Raw genomic sequence first — 20,677 nt, 5'->3', positions numbered from 1 at the left:
ATTTACCAACAAAAAACTCTGCACCACATTTTCTATCATAGACTGAAATGATAATTTGCCCAGCAAGATGAAAGAACTGGCATACATTTATTTGAAAAGAAAGTCGAACTATAGCTTTTAAAAATACATATACTACATGTATATGTGTTATTAAAACAGGAATGACATCTACCTACCTTTATAATGTACACCCACAATGTAGGCCTAAGCCTAATGCTTTTTACTGGAAATTCGTGCATCTAAGCAGGTAGAGGGTAATACTAATGTCTTACCATTTTCCTGAACTCAGCATCTCACTCATCAAAAAGGAGAGAGGACACGGGTCTATGGTTGTTCAGAGGTCACATACACAGGTGTTTGTGTGTGCACACACAGAGCAACAAGTGTCTGAAGACTAAATGAGCTGTGTGTAATTAATGTTCACCTTATTAATCCAACTTCTTGCAGTTAAGTAAAAACCTAAGTGCATTGTACATTAGGTATAATTAAATGAGATGTGCATTTGTTACAGCACAGCCTATCAAGCTATCCTGGCTTAGGCTTTCCTAAATCACGTTATCAGGCAAATGCCAGAATGGCTCCCTCAAAAAAATCATAGTGGGCAATCTGGTCATTCTCATTAAACACCTGTGTTTATATTCATAAAACAGAGCATATCCAGTTCTATATCATTGCAAAACGATTCTTCGGTGAATATATTGCTACTACTATTACTATGACATTACATTACCATTGGAAATACAATAAACATGTTCCTTCTAGTCCATGAACAAGGGCTGACTGCCCTAAATCAGGAATACAGATCAGCTTAGAAGTACAAACTTAATTCTGATATCCATACGACATATGATGTCAAGACAGACTTTTATTAGGTCACCAGCATATCAAAACAAATCATACCACCCTATCTTGTCACTATTTATTAAATACGGAAAGTAAACAAATTATAGACGCCATTATTTCGACCAATACATGGATGCATATTTGAATTAATATTACAGCTCCAAAAGGTGGGGGTAGACAAATCTATTCCTGCATGTTGCTGTAAGCATCAGGCACAAATTTGTGGAGAAAATGTTGACCAAAAAAAAATTTAATCATTTTGTTTGTGTCGAAAAATAACAATTATTGCAATTAACGTTACATGCAGCAGTAGAATATAGGGAGACTGAAAAAGAAGTGTATGGAGGATTATGGGTAAATCTTGAAATAAGAAGTGTCTTCACTAATTTGTATTGGCTTTTCTGTCAGGTAAAAACAAGTGACACCTCGACAAGGCATATATAAAGGCAGATCTGATCAGGGAATGGCAATGATTACTACTCCTGCGTCCTCTGAACAATTACATCCCTCACGATGTGAGTATTAAGTCAAAATGATTAGCAACTGGAAGCTAGTACATAACGACTACTGAAAATGGGCGCAGGCGCAAACTACTAATAAATATATAAACGAATGACAATGCTACAATATCAACTGAATACAAATCAGTGTAAAGCACTTGTATGAATCAGTTCGCTACCTGTCAATTAAAGTAACTTCGGTTACAAATTTCCTTACAATATTTCTTAACTGACGAATCTTGGAATATTTTCTCTCTTAAGATTTTACTACAGTTTTAAAACTAACCTGAAATGCAGTTGAAGTCATTTTCAAAAGGTCAATTCACAAAACACATTAGGTTCTCAAACAATAACATAAACCAGTCACTATGATGCACAAAGGGGCGTTATAACTTAAACTACCGGCAGTACAATTCAAACTACGTACCAACACGCTACACATAGTAGTCTCTGACCAGCGACGTCTATACGCAGAAAGCGGAATTAAAACTGAAACTACCGGCAGCTTAATTCAAACTATGTACCAACACGCTACACATAATAGTCTCCGACCAGCAATGTCTACACAATTTGCGTAGAGCTGGAGGTATGCACATAAAAATACGGAAAATTTGCTAGTTTCCGTCTTCACTAGGATATCATTCTCCAATTTTGAAAGTGTGGGATATCTGATAGCACACTTTGTTGCAAAGAATGACATACATTTCAGGAAAACAATTCCAGTCCAGTGTAACAAGACCGCTTCGTTTGTTGGAAATGAGTCATTCACGCAAAAGCTCTGCATAGCCTAATATTTAAAATTTCGAAGCAAATAAAGCACTTGAAACTTGTAGATCAGTGATTGTCGACATGAAAGATTTCATAAGTGTAACAGACTGAAATAAATATTGTTGAAATACATTCCTGATATTAGTTGTATTTGCAATTATTCTACACTGGGAAAGACATTGCAGTATATTATCACTTTTTCCAGTTTCACCACTATCTGTCTTGCATTTAGTGAATGTTACAGTGAAAACGGTGTTTGTCGATACTTTTATCACATTTACAAACACATTTAAGCATTCTTATCGTCGTAAAAGTTCAATTCTATTTCGTACAGAACCTCATTAGTTTATCTGATGACAGACCTCTCAGTTTTCCACAGTGGCAGAGCTAATGGCTCATTTGTGGGTAGCTTATCTTATACCTTTTTGTACACGAGATTGATGCTTTAATTCTTTTTGATAGTTGTCAGTTCTCAGTAAGTTGTCAGTCACTAAATTTCTGGTCACTTCTAGCTTGTTTAACCAAGTTTCTTTTCCATGGCAGTTACGCAGAGAGAACTTGCCCTTTCATTTGTCATTGAATGGCGAAGGTAATTTTCAATTGAATATTATTGGTCGCTAAAAATATAAAGTGTGCTGGTGATATATATTTATGTTTGTCAATATAAATGTTTCCTAGTTCATTTTCCACTTGTTCTTTGCTGAAGAATGGGTAAATTGTGAGAAAGCCTTTCAATTTCATTGTTGGGAACCTTTATTTTAATTTCCTACCTGATTCCTATCAAGCAACTCTACAGACTGAATAGTCTGAAAAATTCCAAAACGCATTTCCATTTGCACTATCATGTTACCTATGATTTCAGATGACATCAGCAACATCTTAAGCGACTGGAAGTCACACTCACTACACTTATTTCACTGTTAACTTTCTTTATACAGCTTTTAGTAGATGAGGTCACATTTTTTTCCAATCACATATCGCTCAACAAACTGATTGTCTTCTTGATTTCAGCATTGCACATACTAATATCACGCACAAGAGGATAGAGGTGGTCAACATATGACAAAGCAGGAAAAAGAGTTGCTTTTTATTAAGAATGTCATGAAACCAGAAGCACTATTGAACGACTCTGCATCACAATCGTCTTTGCTGTGGTTTTGCTTTGGAAAAGTCTTTCAGCTCATGGTACAAGGACTATATTGTATCTGTATTTCTTTATTCATCCTGTAAATGGTGATTAAGTACATTGTTTATACAGACGTTATATGATAAGTCAGGTCTGATATACTATATACAAGTTTATACATACCTGCGATTTAGAAAAATAGTCAGTACAAGTTGAATAATGGTAACATTATTAGAAAGACAGTAAGATGATTGAAAGAATAGTATGGTTAAGAAAAAATATGTGAAGAATTACACTGTATTTTCCTGGTGCTCTAAAAAATCATAAACAGAATAGAAGCTGTGGTCAAGAAAGTACTCCTTTAGTTTCACTTTAAATTTAGGCAAATTTTCTATTTCAGAATAAATGGCAAGTGGTTATATAATATAAAGCCACTATGATACACTCCTCTTCTAGAAATGTTTGTGCTTACTAAATTGACATGTAGGTAGTGTTTCTGCCTAGTACCATAAGAGTGGAAATCACAATTATGCTTGAAGATTTTTTCGACTTTTAATATGCTCACTTCTATGAAGATTAGTATAAATAAGGATGGGGCAGTATACTGAAACTCATAAATATTGCTCTATATGAGTTATACATTTAGCATGTTATTATTCAAACAATCTTTTTTTTTGTAGCCTAAATTATTTTCTGCTACATAGTAGTGAACCAATAGTGCTGTGGTACGTTTGACCACTGATGCACGATTTGTATTTTGTGTGAGGATCCTTATACAGTATTTAAATTTATTTAGCTTTTTATTTACATTATTAATGTGTGTCTCCACATTTGCAGATGAGACAGTTCTTCCACCGGTGTTAAAACTGGTGTTATCTGAACAGCTCATAAATCGCGCTTCCAGCACTTAGTAGGCTACATTGTTTGATGAAATCTGAATCATTTATTTTCTAAGAGTTGGATTCTCTTTGAGGGCTTTCTAAAATGAACAGAATGCTATAAAATTTTAAATGAAAAGCCTAACTGATTTAATACTTTTAGAACAATATAATGGCACTAGATTAGGTTTATCGGCATAACTGTCAAAATATACCTCACGGATGTGTTTGTTAGTTATTTTTTAAAACCTTCATGTTTACCTGCCACTGCTGAGGCTCTATCTTATGCTTCGCTCATTGTTTTGTCAATAGCTTCCCAAACATCAAGTGCATCAAGTACAATTTCTGCAAACACTGAGCAGTTTTGTTACTGGAAAAATTGTGAAAACTATTAAATCTTTCTGTGGGATAGTCTTGTGCACAAAATCTATGAATAATAATCATTTATGACTTAAAAGAAACATACAGATTTTCATCTGTTGGCACTCCAAACCTCCCACAACTGTAACACTTCCTTAACTGATCATCAATGATATTGGTAACCAGTTCAATTAATTTACTCTGAATTGTGCTTGATGTTTCTTCGAATGTAGAAGTGCTCTGGAAGCGATTAAGAATAAATTGTTCCTGTCTAGACAAGAGTTCCAATAATTTAGGGTAGTTCCCTTTGTTGTTGAAACTTTCATCTTCAAAGTGTCCTTTGAATAGAAACTCTTGTTTGCCCAAGAATCAAACACCAGCAAGTCTCCCTATTATTAATCTCATTTCTTTCACAATCCTATGATGTTTTATGGCTAAAAGTTTGGTTCGTTCAGAAACTGATTGTTCAATACGTACATGACCGAAAAATTGAAACCTCTTTTTGTTCTGCATGTGCCTCCTTGGATACTGATGTTTCTGCCAACATTTTTTGGTCACATATACTCTGAAAGAAGCTAACATCTCTTCTTTTTCGATGTTAGACCCACAAAAGTACATATTTAAAAATACAATTTATTTGTTGCAAAGCAATATGTAAGTCAAGGGCATTCTTTATGGTATTTTGTTTCCTATCAAGCATTTCAAAGTTTAAGTACAGTGTGAATCGCTTATTTTTATAAGTGTGCTTTGTTTCATAAGTCAGATTTCTTATCTAATTCACAAAGTAAAGACACAAGTATTCTCTCTGAACTAGTCATAATACATATAATCAGTTAATCTCATTCACCCACAAATTATACTCCTAAAATTGGATTTGTCAAACCATGTCTGAACTGTGTCAGAAATAACATCTCAATGCCAGACTCCTATGACACATGACAGCCTGCTGCCCTGCTGGCTGCTGTGTAGAAAGAGACTATTTCTAGCGCCTCCAGTGAACTGTTAAATGGATACATGTATAACTCAGTGAATTCTCAACTGTAACGACATCAAAACAAGCTTTCACTGATATGTTCTAACTCTAATTGTATGTTTTCTTAAAAAATTTGTGTGGGCTAGGCCTAAAGAGCGTCTGAAGAGCTTTGCCACTGATTTCTTAATTCGTAACTTTTCACAGACATTCCACTAACACTAATGAAGATACCAATTAGATAATTTGTTGTATGATGCACTTCATTTTTGTACTGCATTCATATAATCATAGCTATTGCTAATATAAATGCAAGCCACCACTGGACAGGTGCTGTGCATTAGAGGGTCATTTTTATTTAATTATTTAAAATCTTGGACATTCATTTAGCTGGTAATTCGCTAATGATCAGCTGAGTAAAAAATTAAATTTCACAACGACTATATTACATATTCACTCATTGCCATAAAAAGAGCTACATCATGAAGAACTCTGCAAACTGTGTGGTCATGTTGCACAGTATCAGTTATACCAATGATTTCTTTTGCAAGCTCAGCCATGTATTCAGGGAATGCAGTTGGTGCAATGATGTCATTACATGTGTTGATATAATAGGGCCCCAAACAGCTATGCCAGCCAGTATGACAACAGGTAGCATTACTAAAGCATCTCTGAAAGCACTATGTCTAGGTAACACATTTGATAGTAAGCTGCCCAACAGGACAATTTCGAAAGGGACAGCATTGTGGAGCTGCAGGAGGTTGGGTGGTTGTACCATAATATTGTACACCACTCTGGACTTACAAACACCATCTTTTTCCCCCTGCTGACGTCAATGGGCATAGGAGGGGATGCACACATGTCACGTAAGATATGGACTCCCAACATACAATACCAAGAGGAAGCACTGAATGATTCAGTTGGTACCCTGCATAAGGCTGCATGTACGGAGACAGCTCTCGTGAAAGATAAGTCATTTAGGTTGTAATTAATTGTAGCTGAACACTTTTAACTAATTAAATACGTTGATTAGAGTACTCTTCAAGCACACCATTAAAAGTTTTTCTTTTATTTGTGTAGTGTTCTAGTAATCGCGAAAAGTTCATTTGTTTACTAACTGCTGCTTAGGCCTAAGTGCATTTGATGTAGTTTAACTGATTAAATACGTTCATTAGGGTGCTTTTCAACCTCACCATTAAAGGTTTTTCTTTTATTTGCGTATTATTCCACTAATCGCGAAAAGTTCGTTTTGTTTATAATTCGCAGCTTTGCCTTACTTTCCAAGTGTGCATACTTAGCGTTATACCACAATCTTGAGTGCATTTCGTACAGATTAACTAATTAAATACGTTCATTAGTGTGCTCTTCAAGTTTGCCATTAAAGGTTTTTCTTTTATTTACGTATTCTTCCACTTATGGTTAAAAGTTCGTTTTGGCTACATTTGGCTGTTTTGGCCTAATTTTTTATCGTATATATATAGCGTTTTCCAGGAATTTGAGTGCATTTGGTAATAGTTTACTTACATATTAGTTCCCAAAACATATTTAGTGTCCTTTTACATCTGTATTTAATATCGTTATCACTTAGTAAATCTCTTAACTAATTTCCAAACTACCATGGATACTAAGCGTGTGAGCTCCAGTAGGAAAGTTAGTTCAGGGGTTTTGTGCAGCTGTTGTGGCAGGTGGTTTCATTGGGGACGCAAACGAGACTCTTCCATTCTTTTGCAGGTTTTGCTCAAGAGACAGGATTATAGTTGAACAGGAGGAGAAAACTAGAGCCCCTCAGGCTGATTTGGACAGAGCGAGGGAGCAACTGAAGAGGTTATGGGGAAAGGAGGGTAAAGAGTGGAGAGAAGTGGTAGCTGGGAACAGGAGCCACAGAAAGAGGACAGTGTCTGACAGTTCCCCACTTGTCACAACCAATAGATTGGCCTTGCTACCACAGTTAGTAAAGAAGAGGCTCCAGTAGAGGTAGATGCAGTTAAGATGCAACAGAATCTCACTAGGAAACAAACTGTTTCAAAAAAGTAGGAAGTAAGAGGAAAGTTCTGTTGCTAGGTAGCAGGCATGGAAGAGGTGTGGGCCAAGTTTTGCAGGAAAAATTAGGTGACAGGCACCAGGTCACAAACTTTTTTCAAGACAAGTGCATGCCTTAGCCAGGTGGTAGAGGAAATAGGTTCCCTGTGTAAGGGTCTGACAAAGCAGGATCATGCCATAATAGTGAGTGGAGTGGGAAACAATACTGATAGGGATCAGGGATACAGTATTGAGTGTGACCTGGTGAAAATAGCCTCGGCAACGACCTATACCAATGTTGGGCTGGTACCTGCTTTCGTGCAGCATGATCAGCCCAGTTGAACCGCTCTGTCAGGAGGGTAAATATGGAGATGGATCAGTTGCATAGGGCGGCCACTCTGTCAGACATTGGATTGGTTCCTGTCGAGGCTATTGATAGGGCGATTTCACAAGGCATGGCCTACACCTCTGTAGGAAAGGGAAGGGTAAACTGGTAGGGTTGTTGGTGAAATTCATAAGAGGGGACACTAGTACTCATGGATGTACCTCTTTTTTAGACTACTATCAGTGTCCAACAGGAAGTTCAGGTAGGCAGGTGCTAAAGACGTCCAAAACTCACAAAATTCTCATAACAGGAAAGTAAATAATGATGTTACCATATTTAAGCATAATATTGGTGAATTAAAGAAAAAGTAGATTCTCATAAAAGTAAAGTAAAGTATAATGTTACCATTTTTCACAAAAACATCCCGGGATTGAAGAATAAAGTAGATGTGCTCCTGGTTTGTTTAGATGACATTGAATCTTATAATGTAATAGATATACTATGCCTGTCTGAGCATCACATTGTGTCTGATATGGAAAAGATAAATATCAGTGGTTATAAACTAGCTGCACAGATAAGTAGAGAGAATAAGCCATATATGTCAAAAGTTATCACTGTGTAGAAAGCTTAGATACAAAAAAGTTTTGTCTAGAGCAACAAATAGAAGCATGTGCCTGCCAACTTAAATTGAAGGAAGGCTCTTTTATAATTTTAACAGTATATAGGTCCCCTTCAGGAAACTTTCATTTATTCCAGAAAAACTTGGATGCCTTGTTGTTCTATCTGTCAGATAGGGGAAAGCAAATTATTATTTGTGGGGACTTCAATGTTTACTTCCTGAGACAGTATAGTAGGAAGAACTACCTGGAAGTCTTGCTCGGTTCTTTCAATTTGACAACTTGGGTAGTAAAGGACAACAGCACATTGATAGATAACACTTTTATAGACCAAGATAGATTTAAAAACATAAATTCTTGTCCTGTTGAGAATGGCCTTTCTGATCATGATGCTCAGCTTGTTACAGTATATGACATACTTCCATTAAGTAATTCAAAGCTACCCTCCAAAGTTGTGCATTCAATTAATGACTCAACAATTAGAAATTTCAGAGAAAATCTTCAGCAGTTAGACTGTGATGAGGTGTACAAGGAACCAGATTCTAATTTAAAATATAACTTTTTCATGATACACTTTAAAGAGAATTTGAAAACTGTTTCTCCAAGAAAGTAGTTAAATCTAATTATAAGAAACCATGCAAAAAACCTTGGTCTTTTAAAGGAAGAAAAACATCTTGTAACCACATAAGGGAACTGTATCTAACAACAAGAAAGAGTAATGATCCAGAAATACCCAAATATTATAAAAACTACTGCACTACATTAAGAAAGGTTAGTGAGAATTCCAGAAGCATATGCATCACATCTGAGATTAATAACTCAGATAACAGAATCAAAACAATTTGGAATATTATTACAAGGGAGACAGGGGAACCAAGAGTACAGGATGACAGCATCACTATGAAACCGAATGGAAACTTGATAAACCACAAGCCAGAAGTTGAAAACATTTTGAATCATCATTTTTTAAATGTTGTAGAGAAAATAGTATCTAAAAAGAAACAAGGCAGTTTATGGAAGAGGCCTCACCCACACCATTTGATATAATTGAAATTCCACCCACCTCTCCATCTGAAATTAGGAAGATAATAAACTCTCTCAAGAATAAAAGCTCACATGGAATTGATGACATTTCCAGCAGGATAATAAAAGCTTGTTTCCAAGAAATAAGTGGGATTCTTAGCCACATATGTAATAGCTCTCTGAAGCAGAGTAATTTTCCAGATAGACTGAAGTATGCCATTGTTAAACTACTGCATAAGAAAGGGGATACATCTGATGTCAACAAGTACTGCCCAATCTCTCTTCTCACTGCCTTATCCAAAATTATTGAAAAATTAATGTATTGTAGAGTAGCTTCACACCTTTGTAAAAATGAAGTTTTAACAAAATGTCAGTTTGGTTTCCAGAGCGGTTTTTCAACCGAAAATGCTACAAATACTTTCACCAATGAAATATTAAATGCTCTGAGTAACCGGAAGTCACCCATTGGGATTTTTTGTAATCTATCAAAGGCTTTTGATTGTGCAAATCACTGAAAATTTCTAGATAAGCTCAAGTACTGTGGTATGAATGGGATGGTGCAAAAATGGTTTAAATCATACCTAACTGGAAGAGTGCAGAAAGTTGAAATAAACAGTTCACATAATATGCAAAAAACTGGTGATTTCTCAAACTGAGGAACAATCAAGTATGGGGTGCCGCAAGGTTCGGTCTTGGGTTCTGTTCTTTATATACAGGGTGTTTCAAAAATGACTGGTATATTTGAAACGGCAATACAAAGTAAACGAGCAGCGATAGAAATACACAGTTTGTTGCAATATGCTTGGGAAAACAGTACATTTTCAGGCAGACAAACTTTCGAAATTACAGTACTTACAATTGTCACAACAGATGGCGCTGCGGTCTGGGAAACTCTATAGTACGATATTTTCCACATATCCACCATGCGTAGCAGTAATATGGCCTAGTCTCTGAATGAAATTACCCGAAACCTTTGACAACGTGTCTGGCGGAATGGCTTCACATGCAGATGAGATGTACTGCTTCAGCTGTTCAATTGTTTCTGGATTCTGGCGGTACACCTGGTCTTTCAAGTGTCCCCACAGAAAGAAGTCATAGGGGTCATGTCTGGCGAATAGGGAGGCCAATCCACGCCGCCTCCTATATGTTTCGGATAGCCCAAAGCAATCACACGATCATCGAAATATTCATTCAGGAAATTAAAGACGTCGGCCGTGCGATAAACCACGAGGTGTTCGCAGTGTCGTCTAAGGCAGCTTGTACCGCCACAAATTCACGAAGAATGTCCAGATAGCGTGATGCAGTAATCGTTTCGGAACTGAAAAATGGGCCAATGATTCCTTTGGAAGAAATGGCGGCCCAGACCAGTACTTTTTGAGGATGCAGGGACGATGGGACTGCAGCATGGGCCTTTTCGGTTCCCCATATGCGCCAGTTCTGTTTATTGACAAAGCCATCCAGGTAAAAATAAGCTTCGTCAGTAAACCAAATGCTGCCCACATGCATATTGCCGTCATCAATCCTGTGCACTATATCGTTAGCGAATGTCTCTCGTGCAGATATGGTAGCGGCGCTGAGGGGTTGCCGCGTTTGAATTTTGTATGGATAGAGGTGTAAACTCTGGCGCATGAGACGATACGTGGACGTTGGCGTCATTTGGACCGCCTGAAAATGTACTGTTGTCCCAAGCATATTGCAACAAACGGTGTATTTCTATCGCTGCTCGTTTAGTTTTTATTGCCGTTTCAAATATACCGGTCATTTTTGAAACACCCTGTATATGCCATTATAGATAGATATGCAAACTATGAATAAATGTTGAGAGTTGAATATGATCCTAGCTCAATAAATTTATACCAATGAATGAAAGAAATTTTGAGGATTATATGTTGAAACAATTATTTTAATATTTTGGGTGACTATAGACAAGAAGAATTGATTAATGTATTACTAAATATTTACCAATTTAAGTTGTAATTTTCATGTCATCTATTCATCTGCCTAAGAAAAACTCTACATTTTAATAACAAATAGGAGCAGTCCTATTCAGTACCTCCCCCAAAATTTAACTTAAAAGATTTGATAAATATTTTTGTCTATAAATAAGGGGGTAGCTAATCATTACAGTCACAAAAATGTAACTTTCTTAATAATGCAGTTAGTTGAAGTTCTTTATCTGCCTCGTATTTTTCTTCTAAATACTTTTTATCTCCATATGAATGTCGTGTTTTTTACATTCTTCATTTACTTTTTTATTCCTGTATCTCCACATGCTAGTCTTTCATCTAGTTTAGTAAAAGGCCTGCAGTACGAATATCCTAGTACATCAATCTCTGGTATTGGTAATTTTTTTAAAACCCAAGTCCTTTACTTATGTCAATTTTATTTGAATTATTATCAGTATATAATGCACCGAAATGGTATAATATATTTGAATAATTTGATAAATCAGATCCTGTAAATAGTGTATTAATGTTTTCCTTAGTTATTAGTTTTTTAGTTGAGAGATTAATTAATAGATTTCCACAATGTGTCTAATAACCAATAGTTAATTTATCTCGATCAATTAAAAGTTATCTGTGGGTCTCAACCCAAGAACTTTATCTTTGCTATGCTTAATATATTCTATCATTGTATCACATAATTTACTTTTTAACATTTTTATTCTTTTCATCTTTAATCTGTTCTCCACACTTACTCAATAAATCTTGCATTTAAAATATAGTTATGCTACGGATTTCCATATTGTTTACTTGGTGGTGTAATATTACATTCTTCTAACTGATACTGAGAACAAAGAACTATTTGTTTTTCAACTTCTCTAATTTCTTCAGTCACTTTCAACATGTTATTACCTAATGCTTAGATTTTTTGTTTTACATGTTCAATAACATTGATAACTGGTTGATCTTCTGTTTTAAATTTTTTACTCTCTGGTCTTGGTTGCTTTTTTTCCAGTTTTTTAATTCCTCTTTTAATTGTTCCTTTACTCTCCTATTTCGACTGGATTTTTTTTACAACTTCTGGGTCGTATTTTGGAAACATTTATTAGAGATCAAAAAACTTTAACTTATAATGTTTTAAAGTTATTAAATACAGTAGTTTGTTTCTGAACTTACTTTCATTCGTTTTTCTATTCGTGTCATTAAAAGTGCAAATTGATCATTCTAACATTTACTACACATTCTTTAAAATCATCATATTTTAAATCACCTGCAACGAACTCATGGTAAAATGTGGTTTAAAACTGTATGATCAGTCTGAAAATAATTAAAATATTAAGATAATCTCTGGCTAATTGTTTTGGTATTTCAGAAGAAGTTTGAGCTAAAGAAAAACAAGCTGTTGATTTGCGTCTTCCTCTGGTAAAATATTCTCTAGCTATATCCCGATTTTCATGAATGAAATCATCAAATACTAGTACTCAATTATCTAGTCACAGATCAAATGCAATAATTTCATCATTATTTACAATGAAACAAGTAATTTTTTATTAATTTTCTATTTAATTTGTGAATATATTTTATAAATTCTCTTAGAATAAACAAATAAATGATTAATAATGTTCCAGTTCAGCCATCATGGAGACAATATAACTGTTGATCATAATGTAGTTTTTCGAGATTCTCTTGGTCCTATGATTGCACATTGAACACAGTTTGGTATAAGTTTACAGTTTTTACATTTTGGTTTTTTCTCTGGAAATCTTATTTTTGGCTCCTAATTAGTTTCATATATTTAATAAAAATTTTAATAGTTAATGGGTAGACCAGTTCAATTGAGCCATAAGTCATCTGTTCTCAAAAAAATATTGACTGTACCTCTATGAGACATCTTTGGCAATGTTGCACTAGTTGGCCTTTATTCAACCTTTTTAACTCCAAATATTGCATAGAAAAATATAAATTGTCTTGTGATGGAGAAACGATAGAATTTCCAATAGGTCAGTAGAGGGAAAACAAGTATTCACTTTAAAGCAAATTTTAAATAGAGTTGTTGTGGAAAGTTAGTATTGTTATTATATTTGGATTTCGTTTGCAAATTGGTGAAGCTAATGAAAAGGTTGTTGTTAATGATGTTCCTAAAATTATTCAATTTGAGTTAATAAATATTAATTTTAATCTAGCTGATGGAACGTTTTTAAAGCATACTGATCATTTTCTTAGAGAAACAAATATTATGTCTTCATTCAAGCGTAATGTAGAATTTGGTGGGCCAATAATTCATCAACCACATTTTCCGGGATGTATTCCAATTTTTTATAGTATTCGATATTTAGAGTTTACTGTAACTGATGAGAAAGATATTTTGGTTGACTTTAATCGTGCTTATGTAACATTTTTTTAGAAATGTCTTAATAATCTTTGTCCTTATAAATTCATGTACAAAATCGAGAGTTATTAGACTAAAAATAATTTAAATCTTCCCAACAAGAACACAGAGATTAATATAAATATTGAAGATGGTTGTGTTCATCCTACTCATACTCAGTTGCACATGAGCTTTAGTATTATTGGAGTGATGGTACAGGTCATCTCACATATGATGGAAAATCTAATAAAAATTAAATTGATAACTTTGTGTCAAAGTTTTTCGAGGTTATTACAACAAAGAAAGGAAACAACATTTTGTCTTAAACCGAATGACCATTGATTTCTTCATCTCATGTTATGCAATTGACTACGACTTTAATTCGTGAATTAACCATGGAAGGCCATATCCTTAACATTACATGACTAACATCATGAATTACTTTAAGTTTCTGTTTTTCCGGTTCGCTGTTCAAGAGTGGAACTATCGAGAAACACTGTTTGTTTACAGTAAGTCGATGATTCACGTGGTGGCAATTGGAAGTGGCAGAAATCATGTCTCGCCCCCATTTTATGATTGTACAGAGAAGAGGCGCAGGATTGTTCTTGAATAACCATATCTTAAAAGACCAATAATATACACCTTCAACCAAAGTTACACAGCTACAAATACCACAACTTTGTAAACAACAACACACCTTAAAACATAATAAAACTGAACTTCATAATGTGTACAGTAATACTTCGAATACAGGGGCAACTTAATGTTGATAGGGATCAGAAATGCAAGAACATCTTTCAACTAGTGCCGGTTTTCTCCGCTTCTGGTAGCACTAGTAATATTTTCAAGTTTTCAGTAGTGTCGAATTGGTTCGATTAAACCTTTGTCAGGAACTTAACTGTGAATTGCAGGGTAAAAGTGTAGCTGTAGACGTAAAATTATCTTCTGTACTGTACTGTACAATTGTCTTGTACATATTGCATTAAATTTACCTTATAACTCATCATCATAAAAAGAGCTGCAGCCAAAAGGATAGGTGCATTGCGATTATTGTTGGCAGGCAAATATATGGTATAATACATACAAACTGATGATACTTCTAACTTGGAGGGACCAACATGTATTGTACTACATGCAGTGGAGGCTGCTGCGTAAGAGCACAAGAGCACATGAATACCATATCTTTCGACACCTTGCAGATTTATTTCTTATTTTTAATTGGATGTGTTAAACATATAATATCACAGATGCTGCAGTCTGAAAGATATGGCACTTAAATTTATTGTGCTACTGCTCCTCTAGTCTCCATGAAACTTGGCGTCATGGTCATTAGTTAATCTACAGTTGTACATGTTTTAAGGAGATTTTGGGCATGTGCAACTCACGTGACGTAATTTCCTTACTGGCAAAAACATATGGATTTGATAGACATTGTGCACAGTTCATGACATGCACAGATAGCCCTTGCCATTCAACTAGAAGTTTATAACAGTACCACCAGGCAGTGGCACCCTGTGGCAGACATTTATCCCCATTTGCTTGGTATAAATCCTGCTACATGACAGCGCCCTCTTCAGATATACTAATTCACTCACTATTAGATCAGATGTCAGTATATGTTAAAGTTTTACTGACATTAAACCTATTTTTCTTTCTGAATGAGTTATAGTAGGAGTAAGTGTTTAGGTTGAACACACAACGAGACTATTTAATAAGAAAACCCATCCCACTCACAAAAACAGATATAAAAATTAAATGATTAGAAATAAATATAAATATTCACTTATATAATGAACTCCAGGTCGTACAGTTAGTTATTATTATTTTTCGTTCCCTTCATTCCTTAATATCTTAGGTTAATATCACTATCTTCAATAAACTAAAAGTCCTAGTTAGTTATTATTTTATGAAATTTGTCTGGTAAAATAATTTTAAATTTACTATCAAGCTCCATACAATTTTTCACCCCATATCTAGTTTTTGAAATATTCACAGCTGATAATGTGATAGAATTCATTTATTTCTATCTCACTAATCTTTTTAAACAAATTAGAATTGCTTGCATCATTAAGATTCTTCAGTAGAGTACAGAATAAAAATTAATAATATTAAAAATTTTCACTCAAAATTCCATGTTGAGCATTTTACATTAAATTTTTCTTCCCATACATGACTATGTAGGCAATTGTATCATCGGAATTCTCTCATTAAAGGTGGCAACTAATTTCATTGTAATTTTCTGGGTGGCTAACGCATTCATTCTTCTAGACATATTTATGACATAGACAGGATAATTTTCAATAAAATTGAAGGGTTTTACATTGACATCACCATTCAATTGAGTGAGTCTCTTAAAATCTAGGAAAGCATCATATCCTTTCAGGTATTTATTTCGTCTATCTAGATTCCACAGTTATTAAAGAAAAACTTCATTTTGTCCATTCTTTATAGAGATATTATGTAATTTAACATGATTGAGTAAAGAAGAATCAATTAGCTGATGATTTTTTAGATTAGTTTGAAACACTAATAAAATAAAACAAGGCTTATAAAATTCTGAAGAATTATTGTAATTAGTAACATCCAGCTCAAAATTCGTTTTTGGATCTGATCTGGCTATTTTAACTCTTTGTGACTCAAAAAAGTGTTTTGGAATTTTTGGATTTTTTAGTCTAGGTTCTTCTAGCTTTAGTGAATATTCTGGTTCGCATTTTACGACTATAACTCGAATTTCCATAGATTCTACTACAGTTTTGCCTTCTTTTGGAAGTGTGTCTGTTATTTAAATCCATAATCGTTTTTTATCAGCCCACCTAACAATTGCATTTCCAGCACTTGAACTCCAAGTGAAAATTACAGTTAAATCACCCTTCCACATCGTTCTTTATAATCTCGGAAAAATCCTCCGAATCCAGTGGAAAAAGTACTTCATTTTTCTTATTTCTTATTGTTGTGTACATAGTTTCGAGTAGTCAGCGCTTACACAACTTTCCCAATAGAGCGCTTCCCGCTAAGCACAACAGCACAGGCGCAGCGCTTGTCTGTCTCCGCACTACGAGATGGTGCTGTCTTAGAGACGGACCAAATTCTGCTTCCGCCGATCCCCGTATTAATATGTAACGCAGTCAATGAGATTGTTGCTAACGTAGAACCTTTTTTCCTCATGGATCACACACGCGCAGTGATACCTGAACGCTCTAGGTATTATAATGAGTGTACAGACCTCCGATTAGTCAGTCTGCATTAGTCTGTGAAGTTTCATTCTGCGCCCAATAAGATTATCATATTACTGTACATAGCCATGAAGAGAAATGTATAGACACTTTGTCAAGTATCAGAGATATGTGAGAATAAGATTAACGTACGAAGACCAAAGGAACGTCAGATTGTCAGTTGTAAATAGCATCCAGAATCAAGTTAAGTAAGGTTTATGATTGTTACTATTTTAATAAATGTGTATGAAAATTAATCAAGTTCTGTTTAAAGTTGGTCACTATCAATCTGCTACTCTAAGCGTGCAAGTGACATTTCTATCGTCTGACCTAACGGCAGAATATAAACATGCCATGATAAGACCACGAGACATATTGCTGGCACTCGCATACTTCGTTAGAGCGACAAGTCAAATAATCAGATGGTGTGTGTACTGAAGGTCTTACAGTACGCACACAACACTTATGTTACCATTATTAAGGGACTGCACTGCAGGAACCAGCCGATGGTGCCTCCCTCTCTCTTCCCTCTACAGTCATAACATGTGGTCGAGACAAGACGTCTGCCACTTCTGGCAACCACCACACTAATCATCATCTTACTGTGAACAAACAGTATTTCTCCATCGTTCCACTCCAGTACAGTGCATGGGAAAAACAGACACTTAAGCCCAATTCACATTGTTAGTCATGTCACATCACGTCAAAACATTCCACAATACATCTGAAATGTTGGCATTCACACAGTTTGTCAACGGAGCATGTTTCGACGATGTCGTATGCGAACATTGGAAGTGAATCTATTTTTAGCATATGAACTCCTGTTATGGTAGTGGATTTCATGCTTTTGTTTCGTCTCACTCTTGATTTTATTGTTGTGCTTTGGTTTCATGGCAAATATTTGTAAGAATTTTTTCCATTGCAAGCTCATTCAAAGGCCTGATCAGTTACCTGAATGATAAAAAGGTAAAGCATTTACAATAACAGAACAGAACTGATGACCACACTGTGTACACAGCTTAAAGTCAATAACATCAATCTGTTCAACAACGTTCCCCATGTCTACTGGTTCTTTAGATGTACAAACAATTAAACTCTTTCTGCTTTCATTCACCATTTATTGTAGATGGAGTGGGATGCACTGCATTTCATAACAAATGTAAATGATAAATTTAACCTTTTCTTAGATAAATTCTTCTCCATATTTGAAATTACTTTTTTTTAGAAAGAGCTGTCAGGCGAATATCAAGGTTTCTTGCAGCAATCAATGGATTATCAAAATAATTAAAATTTATTGTATGGATACTAGGAAATTACATACATCATTAAGAGTATGAAGTGACACATTGAATAAATTTATTATAATTTGTACTGTTGACTGATAAAGAAATCCAAAAGCTTTTATAATAATTTTAAAATCGTCAATTATAAGGACAAAGTAAACACACTTTAGAATGCGTAAAGAGAGAGAGAATGGCAAGAGCTATTAGACCGATAATACCACAGAGATACGATATAATGTAATGATGAGGATGTACATGGTCTATTAACAATTTCTGACACATTTAATAATCACTTCTTAAATGTAGCACAACGTGGAGGTTGTAAAACTTCCTTAAACATGATCAATAATTTGTTACAGAGAGCTGTTCACAACATATATGACCCAGTTTGTAAACAGCTGCAGTTACTGTTATTGAAATTAAAAGTATCTTTAAGGCCTTAAAAATATAAATACTACAGGTATTGATAACATTTCATCTTAAATTATAAATCCCTGTAATGATTATTTATCTCATTTCCTGTGTCATATTTGCGATAAATCTTTAAAGTAAGAGATTAAAGGGCGCTGCTGTGAAACCGCTTTTGAAGAAGGGTGACAAAACTAATATATCCAACAAACAGCTAAAACAGGTAGAAATAATTTTCAGGTGTTCAGCTCCCCACAATACCTAATACTCATCCTTCTAGGGCTACCTTCCTCTTCCTACTGTTTTCCTTATCCTTCAGTCCTGAAAATTAATCTTACACTGCATTAAAGAATGCCCAAGTTCGTAGTAAGCTTTATAGCTTACCTGCAATAGGAACAGATCCTATTCTGAATGGTTGATTCACAAAAGACTTTATAAGGTAACACCTGTCCTGTGCCGTGCAGGATTAGCCGAGCAGTCTTAGGCGCTGCATTCATGGACTGCGCAGCTGGTCCCGGCGGAGGTTCGAATCCTCGCTCAGGTATGGGTGTGTGTCTTTGTTCTTAGGTTAATTTAGGTTAAGTAGTGTGTATGCTTAGGGAATGATGGCCTTAGCAGTTAAGTCCCATAAGAATTCACACAGATTTGAACATTTTTTGCATTTGTCCTGTACAGTGGGCAGTGCTAGTATTTATCAGTGATTTACTTTCTATGTAATACTCACTGGTTTTGAACAACATGAATGCATTGCTTTTCCTATGTCTGCCTTCTTATGCTTGTTGAACCCACTATAATGCTCCTCCCGTATTTTCTCCTGCATAGTTATGTATTACTGTATAGTGTGGAGCAAGCTTTGGATATAATAAGCACAATTTGAACAATTTATTACTTAAAAACAACTATAAGACTAAATATCACAAATGCACTTTAATTTCACAGTGCTGGAGGTTAAGAAATAAATCTGAGAATTACGATTAAGCATCTTTATACATTAAAAAAACTGACAAAAATTGTTTTTCGTTTATAAAAGTAATGTAAGCCATGATTACATGGTAATCTGAGTGTGAAAATCAGTGAAATCGTCTGCATCTGTTTGTAGGCCGACGTTTTGAACAAGATAAAAATTATATTATATCTTCAGCATGCCAAATATAATTGAGTAACATTACAAATTTGTTTCGTTTGTAATCTATGAAGTCGAGAAATATGAAACCAGATCGTATGCAGACCAAATGCTTTGCTACACTGAGGTGACAACATTCGCATACCTCCTAAGATGTTGTCACACCTCCTTTTGGCCGGTGTAGTGCAGCAACTCAGTGTTGCATGGATTCAACAAGTCGTTGGAGATCTCCTATAGGAATAGTGAACGATGTTGCCTCTAAAGACATCCATAATTGGGAAAGTGCTTCTCCATGTGTAAGATTTTGCACGCAATCTGCCTCTTGATTTTATCTCTTAAATGTTCTGTGGGATTCACGTCGGGCAATCTGGATGCAAAATCATTCACTCAAACTGTTGAGGATGTTCTTATGTCAGTTGTGGCGTGGTGTCATTGCACATAATCATCCATAAAAATACCATCCTTGTTTGGGAACATGAAGTTCATGAATGGCTGCAAATGGCCTCCAAGTAGCCAAAGATGACAATTTGTATCCAATGATCCAATGATTGCTTCAGCTGGACCAGAGGAACTTGTCCATTCTGTGTAAACATAGCCCACACTGTTATGGAGCCATCATCAGCTTGCAAGTGCCTTGTTGAAACTTTCTTTCCTGGCTTCATGCAGTCTGTGCCACACTCAAACCCTACCATCAGCTCATACCGACAGCAATCAGGACTCAACTGACAAAGCCGCGGTTTTTCAATCTTCTAGGGTCCAGGAGAGGTGCTACAGGCAATGTCATACTCTTAGCAAAGGCGCTCACATCGGAAGTCTGCTGGCATAGCAATCTAACGCCAAATTTCGCCACACTGTCCTTATAGGTACGTTCGTCATACATCCCACATTGATTTATGCGATTATTTAGCGTA

General features: G+C 35.3%; 1 protein-coding gene across 3 annotated transcripts in view; it reads right to left on the bottom strand.

The window, feature by feature from the left end:
* Positions 1 to 1,799, bottom strand: part of LOC126284413 (protein abnormal spindle-like) — a 193,522-nt gene extending 191,723 nt beyond the window's left edge. For 2 of the 3 annotated variants that reach the window (XM_049983328.1, XM_049983329.1), the window contains exon 1: positions 1,630 to 1,755. In XM_049983328.1, the coding sequence (XP_049839285.1) occupies positions 1,630 to 1,650 (21 nt within the window). In that variant the 5' untranslated portion in view covers positions 1,651 to 1,755. Of the gene's footprint in view, positions 1 to 1,629 lie in introns of all 3 variants that reach the window. The other variant, XM_049983327.1, reaches the window with a different exon arrangement.
* Between the last annotated feature and the right edge of the window lie 18,878 nt (positions 1,800 to 20,677).

The sequence above is a fragment of the Schistocerca gregaria genome, chromosome 8 (genome assembly GCF_023897955.1).
Source record: "Schistocerca gregaria isolate iqSchGreg1 chromosome 8, iqSchGreg1.2, whole genome shotgun sequence".
NCBI classification, from domain to species: Eukaryota; Metazoa; Arthropoda; class Insecta; order Orthoptera; family Acrididae; genus Schistocerca; species Schistocerca gregaria.
The sequence above is the reverse complement of the archived record's forward strand: the minus strand, read 5'-3'. Positions and strand labels throughout refer to the sequence as shown.